Genomic DNA, 11,416 nt, shown 5'->3' with positions numbered 1-11,416 from the left:
ATGTTCATCTGCAGCATTTATTTTAGTTCTGTCTTCTCTTGTCTCTTTGGACTTATAAATAAGCAATCGTGAAACCAGCCACAGAGTCAATATGGTATCTCTTGATTAATCATCTTGGGGCTTTACTGAAATCTGATGTAAGCAGGGACCTTTTAAGGGAAGCAGTTATATCTTAAATCACTTCAGAATACAGCCAGTTCAAAAGAAAAACAAGTTCTCTATGCAAACAGTCCCATTCTCTAGTCTCAAGTACTTTTCAGTGAAAGATTTTCACTTCTTGCTATCTTAGCTGTAAAGAAGGGGCTGATAATGAAGGTTCCACATACGTTGGTGCTACTAGGAAATGGAGATAAAGTAGGCTGAGTAATAGAGAGCTTAGGTGCTGCTGAAACTGGAGATAAAAAGCTGCTTTCCTCTGCTGGGTTTGGCTGAGTGAAGTTGGTTCTCTTCACATTTGCTTGTGTGGGACTGGGCTTTGTATTTGCAGCCACAATGGTGCTGATAACACAAGGCTGCTTTCTGTGATTGCTGACACAGTCGAGGTCTTTGCAGCTCCCTCATACTGCCCTGCCAGCTGAATAAGGGAATACGCCATGCTCACCATACAAACTAGGGGAAGAAGCAGGAATGGGGGGCACATTTGGGGTGATGATCTTTGTCTTCCCCAGTCAGCCTTACGTTTGGTGGGGCCCTACTCTACTGGAGGTGGCTGAACCCCTGCCTGCCTGAGGGAAGCAGTGAATTAAGCCTGTGTTTTGCTCTGCTTGTGCACGCAGCTTTTGCTTTACTTATTAAACTGTCTTTATCTGAACCCATGAGTTTTTTTCCTTGATTCTCTCTCCCATCTCACTGGAGTGAGAGAGCAGGTGGCTGTGTGGGGCTAGGCTGCTGCCTGGGATTGAACCATACCAGCCTTTTCCCTTCCACAGTGCTTGAATGCAAAATGCAAGCTGTTTCCTCAAGTAATAGGGTGATTTTACTATTTCTAATAATGGTAGGTGAAGATAAGAGAAAGAAATTGAAAACACAGCAATGCTTTGTATGTAAACACTTGAAATGAATTTATTTTTTAAAAAAATTATTTTTACAGTTGAATCATACAGTATTCTTCTGTACGCTTTAAAATAAAAGCCTCCAGCTTTTAAAAATGCTGCCCAGTACAAAAGTGCTAATGTAAAACTGTAGTGTTTATGCATAGAAACCATCACTACAGATCACTAAATATCACTCTAAATAGTCTCTTCACCAATATCAAGGTGTGGAGAAGAGATGGAAGAGAAGAATTCATAATATTCAAGGGCTTTCTTCTTCCCCTTACAGTTCAGTCTTCAGGAGCTTCAGTGCTTTCTGCATATTTGAATATACTAGAAATGAAATATTAATGCATGTTATTTTTGCTGCAACTTCCTCTGCCAGCAACCAAAAATGATGCAGAGAAAATGTTATTATTAAAGCTTTTAATCACATGCCTGTTGCTAGAGGGATTCAGATGCACTTACTCTTCCAAGCAATTTGTGAACATCATGGGTTTAATTTTTACTGGTGAGAACATTCATTAATGCCAACACATGGGCAGGGCCTGGAGCTGTGCAGCAGTGAGGGATGGCTGTAGCAAACATCTTCCCCCTGCTCCCAGAAGGTTTCCTGACCTGGCCTGTTGGGACTCGTGTGTGAGTTCTCACCGTTGCTTGCAGTGAACGCTGCTGAATTATGCAAGTTCCTACTGACATGTGCTTGCTTTTAAAACAGATGGATGCTTAAGGCTCCAGGGCTCTGCCATAATTTTCTTCATCTCACTAGGTTTAAGTCTAGCATCCTGTTTAAATGTCTTTCAGCACAAGTACTGATTGCAAGAATTGCCTGGTGTTATTCCTTCTCTTGAAGAATGTGACTGCTTTCAGAATATTCCCAGAATGTATCAGAACCCTCTACTTACACAATGAAATGTCAGAGGGCTCATATGCATAGAGACGGTTTGAGTATCTTCCAGTAATATCTGCTCTCACAGTCAGGGAAGGATCTGGGGGAAAAAAAGATGAGAGAATTTGTAGAGGTTAACCTTTGAGCAGAAGGAAATAAAAGTAAATAAAGCTTTCTGCACTCCTGCTTGCTTCCTAAATGTTTCTGTGAGACACATCTTCTTCCACTGACTAAGAGATTGTTCTAACAGGGTTACTGACATTTCAGTTTTAAGTGTTGTGTTTGCAGCTTTATTAGGACTGGGATGAGCTACCCATTCCAGCGACTGTGGCATCAGCCATTGAGGGAGGAATGCTGGACCTGTGAAGCTGGCTGGTATTGAGTCAGTATTTGATCCACAAAACCAACTCGAACCTTTCTATTTCTCATGAAGTAAATTCCTGTTAATCAGACTGAGGATTTAAGATGCATGGTGTAGCAGGGGCTCTGAGATCAGCTTTGGTGATCGAGGTACTCACCTATGAACAAAACCCGAGGGACGTACTGGCCATCGGGTGCAAGATTCTTGTCTGTGGTTTCATACTTAAAAAAAACAGAGAAGGTTCCTAGTCAAGGAGAGCATGTTACCTAAATATTTTTTTCCTTCACTTTGTACTTTGTATTATGAAATACAGCTCAAATAATACATTTTGCAGTTTAAGAGATTCACTGTCCGGGATGCAGTATTTTAGCATCTGGAATTGCAAATCGTTAAGAGTTCATGTTGTTATTAAACTTTACATTCCCTGACATTCTGAGTTTATAATAGCTACAAATGAAAAAGACTTACTAAGAAATCTGTTATGCTTCAGCAGTGGCCATTTTCCTGGCCAACCCGAGCAATTAAACTCAAGTTAGAGAAGTCATAATTAAAATCAGAACTTTGTTGCTTTCACTTAATTAAGTGTAACTGGGAAACTTACCACAAGGTTCAGGAGAATGAATTTTTCAGCCAGTTTCTGTATATCTTTGTGTTCAGCAAAGACCTTCTTGAGGGCTAGAGTAGAAACAAACGAGAAAGAAAATTAACAGGATGCCCTTGAAATATATTGTCGTCCAAAAAGAAATTCAATCAAACTGATAAAATGAGAATTTCCAGTTTACAACTGCAACAAACAAAGATTTTTCAGTTCATTCCACTGGAGCATGATCCATTCATTTATATTCTGCATTAAAGAGTAATTACATTAGTGCAAAATATCCCATCTTCCTTCAGAGAGTACAGCTGGCTCTCAAATTTGTCTGCTTAGGTTTGAATTTGAGCATTTGACCCTTCAAACCTCCTGTTCTACTATTGTGGTTTCCAGTCCCAGATCTTAAGGCACTTGATAATACAAGCATGTAGGGCTTCAGACAAAAGTGTTTGGAAGGGTTTAAATACTTGTACAAAGACTCTTCTGGAGTTACTGAAGCTACGGATGCAAAGATCTTGCCATGTGGATTGACTTGCAGGAAGGAGGGCCCTTAGATAAACAGTTACCAGAAATCCTGGAAGAGCTGTTTCAGGATTGATTTAGTCCCTGGCAGGATTCAGTCTTGATCACTGATGATATCAAGAGCTGAATATGGTCTTTCCAAGAAATTGTTATTTCTTGCTACTGGTCTTGCTATTGATTTTGGCTGATTGTGCTGTGGACCAAACTCAGGTTTGTCAGAGGTCAAACCCCACTGTCCCGTGCTCATTTCTGTATCCATTTTGTATCACGCAACACTGAATTACCAATTTTCTTTTATTTCTACACATTGGAAAACACCTTAGTGGTACAGTAACTTGAAGGACATCCCCCATGCTTGTGCTAGCTAGTAAGGTTTAAGCAGAACGGTGTCTGATTTTTTTTTTTTTTTTTTTTTTTTTAAAGCAGCGTTTTCCCAGAAATTTAAAACAAGATTTATTTCTTTTTTTCCCTCCCGAGTGCAAAAGGGTTACCTTGGCTGTGTGGGCAGTCTTCCAAGTGGTGGATAATCATCAGGGGTTTCTGGCTGGAAAAGAAGAGCCCTGGTTAGGAGCGGGGCAGGGCACGGGGGGCTCAGGGTGGGCTCGGCGGGGCGGGTACCTGTGCTTGGCCCGGAAAAGCGCCTCCTCGTAGGTCTGCGTCCAGATGAGCTGGTCTCCCCAGCCTGCGGGAGGGACAGGGCACACACACCCTCAGACACAGCCCGACCAGCGGGGTGGGACCCCGGGGTGAGTCCTGCCCCTGCCCGGCTCTGCCGGGAGCGGCTTGGGACAAACCCCCTGCCAGGGGGCTTTAAATCGGGAATGAAGGAGGAGAGGGTGCTCGGAAATACTAGAAAAGGTTTTGCAGAATGAGTTGCAAGGAAATCTATTTTTTTAGAACAGCATAGTAGCTGAAATATTCACAAGATTGCACTTAAAAAAAAAAAAAAAAAAAGTGGAGGTTTGTTCTGCCCCCCCCAAGTTTGTTTTTTTGTTTTACCTCTGGAGAGCGTCTGAGGCAGTTTTGGCTTAGCAGTAGTGTCCTTTGAATCCTTCTTGCCCGCATCCTTTGCCAGAGCACAGGAGATGACAATGAGCAGCAAGAAGATGGACACGTAACTCTTCTCCATGGCTGCTCCTGGAACAGGTGAGAGAAACTCCGGGTCACTGCGGTGTGTCCCAGGCGGGAGCTGGCGCTGAGGCACGCAGCAGATAAGGACAGCGTAGGTAAAGCAGCGGGTCAGGGCACAAATATGCAGCGGGGTGAGTCAGGCTGGAAGGAGCAGCTCCAGGCAGGGGCCTGAGGGCACGCAAGGAAGGCGAGGTTTGCTCAGCAAAGCGCCCTGAAGGACCCGGCCGCTCCCCGGTTCATGCCGGTGGCCTATGGCCCTTTCAGGATGTGCATGTCCGTGTTTGTGAATTTCTCGCTCTTCTTTCTACATGTGTTGGATATGCTCAGTAAAATAACTGAGTTACAGCAATTCCAAAAGTCCTTGCAAGTCCTAGTAAATTCACTGTTCTGCCTTGATCCCCCAGGGCTAGAGTAACCAAGCTGCAGGTGCTGAAAAGTTAATTTGTCTCAGCTCTTCCCCCCTTTTACTGTGGGAGCAAATCAAATGAGAAGTCAGAATGTTTAAGCTAGGCTTTACAGTGAGCGTTAGCATATACACAGCTTAATGGTGTTGACACTTCCAATCCTTTTTTTTTTTTTTTTTTCCCCTTAAAAATATCATCTAATCCTTAAACCCAGCGGAATGTACAGCAAAAAGAGTTGGGAGGAGTTGATGTGTGGCCCAGGGAAAACTGAAATGGAGTTTGGGGGTGGAAGCAGCACAAAGCAGAGAGCTTTTCCTGAGCCAGGCTGGCTGGGGCTTAGAGATGAGACAGGTCTGATGGAAAGCTCCTCAGCATTTCAGCTGAAGGGGAAAATCATTTCAGCAGCATGATCCTATGTTTTCTCATTTCATTTCCTCCTAGAAACTAGAACAATATAATGGGTACAAAAAGAAAATTTAAGATGTTCTAAAAGCAGTACAGAACAAAGAAAATTTAAGATGTTCTAAAAGCAGTACAGAACATTGAAAAGATTCATTAAAAAAAAAAAAAAAAAAAAAAAAAAAAAAGAAGAAAAGAAAAAACCCCAAGCCTATAAAACAACCCTCACCACAACAGGCTGACTTTTTAAAGTTCAGAAAATGAAAACTAAACAGAGGTGTTTTTCCAGGTAGGAACTGCAGGAGGAGACATTAGCTGAGTTTCCATGAGTGATAAAGTGCTCTTTGCTACTGGGATGTCCAATAGAGCTCAAACATCCAAAGGGTCCCTATTTTAAGGGTATGAAATACAACTTTTGCAGCAGACTGCATTTCTGCCCCAAGAAAAGTCTCCTTGGCAAGAAGGAAAATTGCATGAATTTTCTGGATTGTCAGGGTTGCCTCAAGAATTGTTTTGGCTAGACCTGTATGGCGGAAGTAATGCTTGTTTAAAAAGAAAGCTAATAAAATAAAGAGGTATGGGACAACCAGGAAATTGAAGGTCAGGCATGCTGAAGGTCAGGTTGTGGAGGCAGCATGCAGAAAGCAAAGTAATGTTAAACCTTCTCCTTAAAATCCTTGCCTCTGGACGACTGTACTTTTGAAAAGCTTTCCAAAATAACCCCTCTCTTTTTTTTAACCTGCAAAGCCAATATTTCTCTAGACATTTTTCTTCGTAAGACGCTGTGCTGGACTGTGCCTGCTTTGCTGCAGTCTTTTCTCCCCATGACCAGATTCCCCAACCCCAGCTAGCTGAGGCTCTCAGCTCCCCCGGGTACCTTCTGCGGCAGGGAGTGTGCAGCACCTTACCTTGTTTACGCTCCCAGATGCCTGCCAGGATGCGAAGGTGTTCCTGGTTCCAGCGTGAATGCTGCTGTTCCTACTGCCTATTTATGCACCTTCACACCCCAGCTCCACCCACAAGCTTTGAATTTGAATACTACTTTCAAAGTGCTAAACTTTCCAGTTTTTCCCCACCAAAGCGTTCAGAGTTAATTTTGTAATTAAGTAACATTGCCGTTTCCTGTCACATACTGTGTGTAAAGCTGAGAGTCATTTCTGTAGACTTTTGGGAATTTCTTGAAAGGTGATTTTAAAAGATTGGCAAAGATCCAAGTACAGGTAAGCTTAAGTCAAGACTCCTGATTTGCCTGAAGAGTGATTTGTCTTTTTTTGATTGGTTGGAAAATCAGTATGGGTTACTGTTCTTTTAGTCCTCAGAAAAAGTTAAATTGATGACTCAGAACTGTGGATGTTAATTAGATAAATAACTGTGCACATTATACAGGTATGTGTGCACACATGCACATATAACAGTACGCAGAATTGTAATCAGAGCTAAAAAAATTTGTGAAGATCTCCACAAAAATATATTTGGAAGCTATAATAAAAAACCTGTGTTCATAAGTCGAGATCTAAGCCAACATTTAATTAAAATTCCATGACTAATTGGTTGTGTAGACATTTATTTTTAACTACAACACAAACCCCAATCACCTTATGTTTCAAATACACACATAATACAATGCAATGCTCAGGAAAATGGGACCTGGATGATCATTCCCACTGCTGCACTGACTGCACACAGTGCTTCTACAGAGGTCAGTGCAATATATGTTGAAACTACGGTATGTTCTCCTTGCTGCATGCTTCATATATTTCAGTGAGATTAAAATCACGTGTTCATGGGCAGTGAATGCTTAAAATTACTCAGCTGGGTAGATGAAAACCATCAGATATGGATTTTCCTGTTTGAAACTCACAGTGCTGCCTGATGGCCTCTAAAAGCACCCATTTGTTACAAATATGCTTGAGAGAATTAAGAACTTTGGCTCTTAGTGTGGATTTGTTTTGGTTTTGTTTTATTTTTTTTCATGAATAATAATTAGGAAAACAAAGTGCAGAAGCAAGATGGTGAACTCAAGCAAAAATGTTTATTGAGTCCTACTGTGCTTTGCTTAGCTGCTTGATGTGTTAGGTGGGTGGAACCAAAGCTCCCAGGCATGTCAGTTGCTTTAACTTCCCTTTTTGTATATTTCATGAAATAAGTATTTTTTCCTGAGAGAATTTGCCCGTAAATTTCTTCTTCTCCTCCAGCACTTGTCCCTGAAGATTTAGAGATGTAGTTTGTTTGCTCCTATATTGTCTATCCAAACTACATCCACTCAGCTTTTTTTTCCCAAAACATACTCCAAAAGAAATCTCCAAGGTCCATATTTGGACATGGGACCACTCACTTTGGACAATTTAGGTTACATTCTAAAACCACTTTAGCGGTAGAGGTTAACCGTGGGCAACCATGTTGGTCTCAACTTGGGCAATTCATGATTGTAATTTAACATGCTCTTGCTGACTTTCTTCTCAGATCACACCTAAGAGCACTTGGTAGCTTTAAAGCTTGTAAAATAAATTCTAATTGCTCTCTGGTGCTGCGAAGAGATAATAAGCAGGTGGGTTCTCACTCATGCACCTTATAAATAAAATTGGGTTTTGTCTAAAAATGCATCATCCTCAAAGCTAAACCCCTCCCTGCTCCTGGCACCAGCCTTACATGTCTCTCCATTTTGTTTGCACCTTTGCTTTCTACTGGTTTCAGGGGATGCATTTATCTTAGCCTGCGTCCACACAGCCTTGTTCTACTCTGACAGAACTGTTTCCTAGAAGAGGCTCAGTAATTCAAATACAGCCACTCACAGGGGCTTCCCTGTCAGCTCAAACCCAGTGACCTCGATGCAGATAGTTAGACTTGTCTCCAAACCAGCTTGTGCCTTGATAATGAAGAGAGGGGGGAGCTCAGTCTTTCCCACAGCTCTCTGCTTGGGCCCTGAGACTGAGCAGTACCCAGCTGCTAAGTTTTCTTCTGGCCTTTTGTAATGGGCTACTTTCTCTTCCTCAGTGACTAAATCCTGCAGGAACTGCTCCAGAGAGCTTCAAACCTAAAAGGATAATTCTGGAACATCTTTCCTCTTTTTCTATAAAGATTTGCTAGACCCTATTAATGTTAATATTTAACATCTTTACAAAATTAGTCATCAGATTTTTAATATAAATTTAGTTTCCCCGCTCTGAGGTACCTTTGTTCATTATGTTATACATAAATTTGCACAGCTACAGGTGGTTGATGTTACATCTGTTCTGAAGCCATTCTCTGATGTGCTTTGCTTTTTCTTGTATTTTATAATACATAAGTTTTAGAACTCAGTCATTTCTCCTAATTTCATAATAAACACATATTTCCAAGACTTATGATCTACTGCTTAGAATAAATATCAGAAATTCACATGGGAGGAATGAGAAGTAAGGAAGGAGAGGTGTAGTCAGTCCCACACTAGCAATGCTCTGACTCAAAGCCAGAGACAGACAGATCTGGAAATGATCAATCTTCCAATGCTCTTGAAGTAGTAGTATATTGTAAGACACAGTGGTTGAAAGCAAACAAAATTTATTTGACAAGTGGTCAAATTTCTCTTGTCAGTGCTTTAACCCCATACAGGTTTTTTATCACCTGAAAGGTCTTTGGATGAAATTTGACTAAAATTTTCCAGAAGGCCTTATACCACAAAATTTAGGAGTGGAGACACCCTCTTACACCTATGACAGATGCAGGTTCCATGTTGTTTCCTTCTTGCCCTGAAATAGCTTGAATCCTTTTCACGAACATGATAGGTAGGTGCTGCCTGGATTGGGATATGCCATGATGATCGATGTCCCTGGTCACACATGCCAAGAATGTTTATTTGTGCACTAGGCATTTGTGCTGGAGCAGGCACTGCATCCCAGGCCTGTTCAGTTGTGATCTGTTAGGTTAAGAAACTGATTTTTCTCACATTGGCTTGGGAAATATTTGCTAACACTTGCAAATGGAAAGCATTACCAAAGGAGAAACTGGTGTCTTCTAAGTGATTCAGACATTTTCTTATGAGTTGGAAGGCCATGGTTCAACCATCCCCTGTCTTTTTTCATAACAAAGGCACATTTCAATATATGGCTGGAAAGACAAAAGTTCAGCAGATTTCTGTTGCTGAACATTTAAAGCTGGTAACTGAAGTTCAGGTAAATTTTTGCTAGGAATCTGATGATCTGTCCTGAAGGATGGATGGTTTTCCAAAATACATCAGCCCAACATTTGCCTCATTTTAGTCAGATAAAGTACTCAACTTGCAGTACCTACAGTTTACTGGTAATATTTTTCAAATCGGCTAGCAGAAGAGATGTTAAGGATTTAAAATATGATAATCTGACTGTTAATTACTGCTTGCAAAACAAAAGAGCAATCTGTGTGGATTTTGATATCACTGAAGGCTTTTTTTTCACTTTCATGTGGATGTTTATAATACAAATCACCACCACTTGATACTGTGGTGTCATGAAAAGCATGGAGCATCCCTTACATAGTTTTAGATGAAGTTGTGGGTTTGTCGTGCAGCCAGTTCTTATCCTATATTTCATTTTGAATCTTGATATGATGAGATGTCTGGAAGGCATTGCTGAATGACATGTTTTAAAATCACTAAGTCATTTGAAGACATATATTAAATGTACTTGCTCTTGTATTGTTTAATGCCCTTTTCCCAACAATAAGGAAACTGTCACGGTCTATTACCAAGAAGTTTCAAGGTTTTCAGCATATGTGGAACTTAATTGTTCAGTTGTGTTTGGTAAGAGAAAGCCTGATCCTGGTAGCAGTTAGATCTAACTTGGAAATATTTTTTTCTGTCCCACAGGGAAGCAGTGAATGAGTAAAGGGGAATTCTGTGATGAGTGGGACTGGGAAGCTGGGGTTGTGCCAGAGTCTGTGAAGAAGACTGGTTATCTGGTCTTCTTAACTGGGCAAGTCAGCTATGATCAGCAATGCTTCATGTCTGAAATTTTTGTACTGAAGTAAATATATTTTAATAAATTAAAATAACTTGCTCTGTCTAAAGCCAGAAAATTTGCTGTACTACATAATTAAAGCAAATTAACTCCTTCCTAAATTGACTCCTTCCCTGTCTGAGTAACTGATATCCAATTCTCAGTATAACTTGAAATCTATAAGCCTGTAATCTGTTTCTTATTTTGTTACTGTAATAGTTGAGAATGGTGGGGAAAACATTTATGTTTTGAACAGCTTATTTTTGTACTTAGTATCACATGGGCATTTTTTAACTAGCCCCTTTCTGTTAATTAAGCCTGCTTCTGTTTCTGGCCTGCCTTGGTCCTTGGATGCTAAACTCTATAACAGGCAAGTAGCTGAGCCACAATGTTCATAATTCAACGAGTCTCCCAGAGCTGCCACCTTGCTGTGATCTCTCTATAGGCCTCCTTTCTGTTCATTGTTCTTATTTCAAATTGGTGTCTGTTTTTCTGTAACCCAGATCCTCTTAGTTTTCCTAATGCTTTGCCTGAAAAATCAGAAACGTTTGGGTTCTAGTGAGTATGAGTGACATAGTGTCCCAGATCTGACTCCAGAATTCATGGTCCTTAACTAATAATGGATAGGACTCTCTTTACTCTTTATTCTTGCTAAGTTACCTGAAAGTTTGCAAAAATAAAGATGAAGGGTTCCATCCTGTTGTTTTTAATTATTTTTTCACTGAGCATTTTTTCACTAAACACATCTCAGTGAAATTCTAGGTGAAACCACTGATGCAGCTGCTTTCTTAGCCCCACTGTTGCTTGTGTGCTGTTTTTTTTTTTTAACATTGCTTTTGCTTTGGGACCAATATCCCAATTAGCATGACCTCTACAATGAAGTGTATTTGTTCTGTAAAGCTTGTCTCTTTCCTGGTAGTGTTTTTTAACTCCAAGCTGTGCAGGCTCTCATGGGGTTGACACTCTCTGGCCTCCACAGAACCCTTCATCTTCTCCCAAGTTCTTGACATTGCCTTGGCTTCTGTATTCATCACAGAATGTGCAGTTTTAGTCAGCCACACAGACTGCACAGTTTTAGTGGACTCCAGTGCTGAGTCCTTTCTGCAACAGCTCTCACAGCTGCCATGTCTTGATT

General features: G+C 40.9%; 1 protein-coding gene across 1 annotated transcript; it reads right to left on the bottom strand.

The window, feature by feature from the left end:
- Positions 1-1,036: 1,036 nt before the first annotated feature.
- On the bottom strand, positions 1,037-6,303 carry AGR2 (anterior gradient 2, protein disulphide isomerase family member). The gene is made up of 8 exons (XM_040059679.1): positions 6,238-6,303; positions 4,395-4,532; positions 4,014-4,077; positions 3,887-3,939; positions 2,883-2,956; positions 2,439-2,502; positions 1,937-2,020; positions 1,037-1,364 (listed from the first exon to the last, which is right to left on the bottom strand). Exons 2-8 carry the CDS (start codon positions 4,522-4,524, stop codon positions 1,315-1,317), a joined length of 519 nt encoding a protein of 172 aa, XP_039915613.1. The 5' UTR covers positions 4,525-4,532; positions 6,238-6,303; the 3' UTR covers positions 1,037-1,314.
- Positions 6,304-11,416: the final 5,113 nt, after the last annotated feature.

This window comes from Hirundo rustica, chromosome 1, assembly GCF_015227805.2.
Source record: "Hirundo rustica isolate bHirRus1 chromosome 1, bHirRus1.pri.v3, whole genome shotgun sequence".
Classification (NCBI taxonomy): Eukaryota; Metazoa; Chordata; class Aves; order Passeriformes; family Hirundinidae; genus Hirundo; species Hirundo rustica.
The sequence above is the reverse complement of the archived record's forward strand: the minus strand, read 5'-3'. Positions and strand labels throughout refer to the sequence as shown.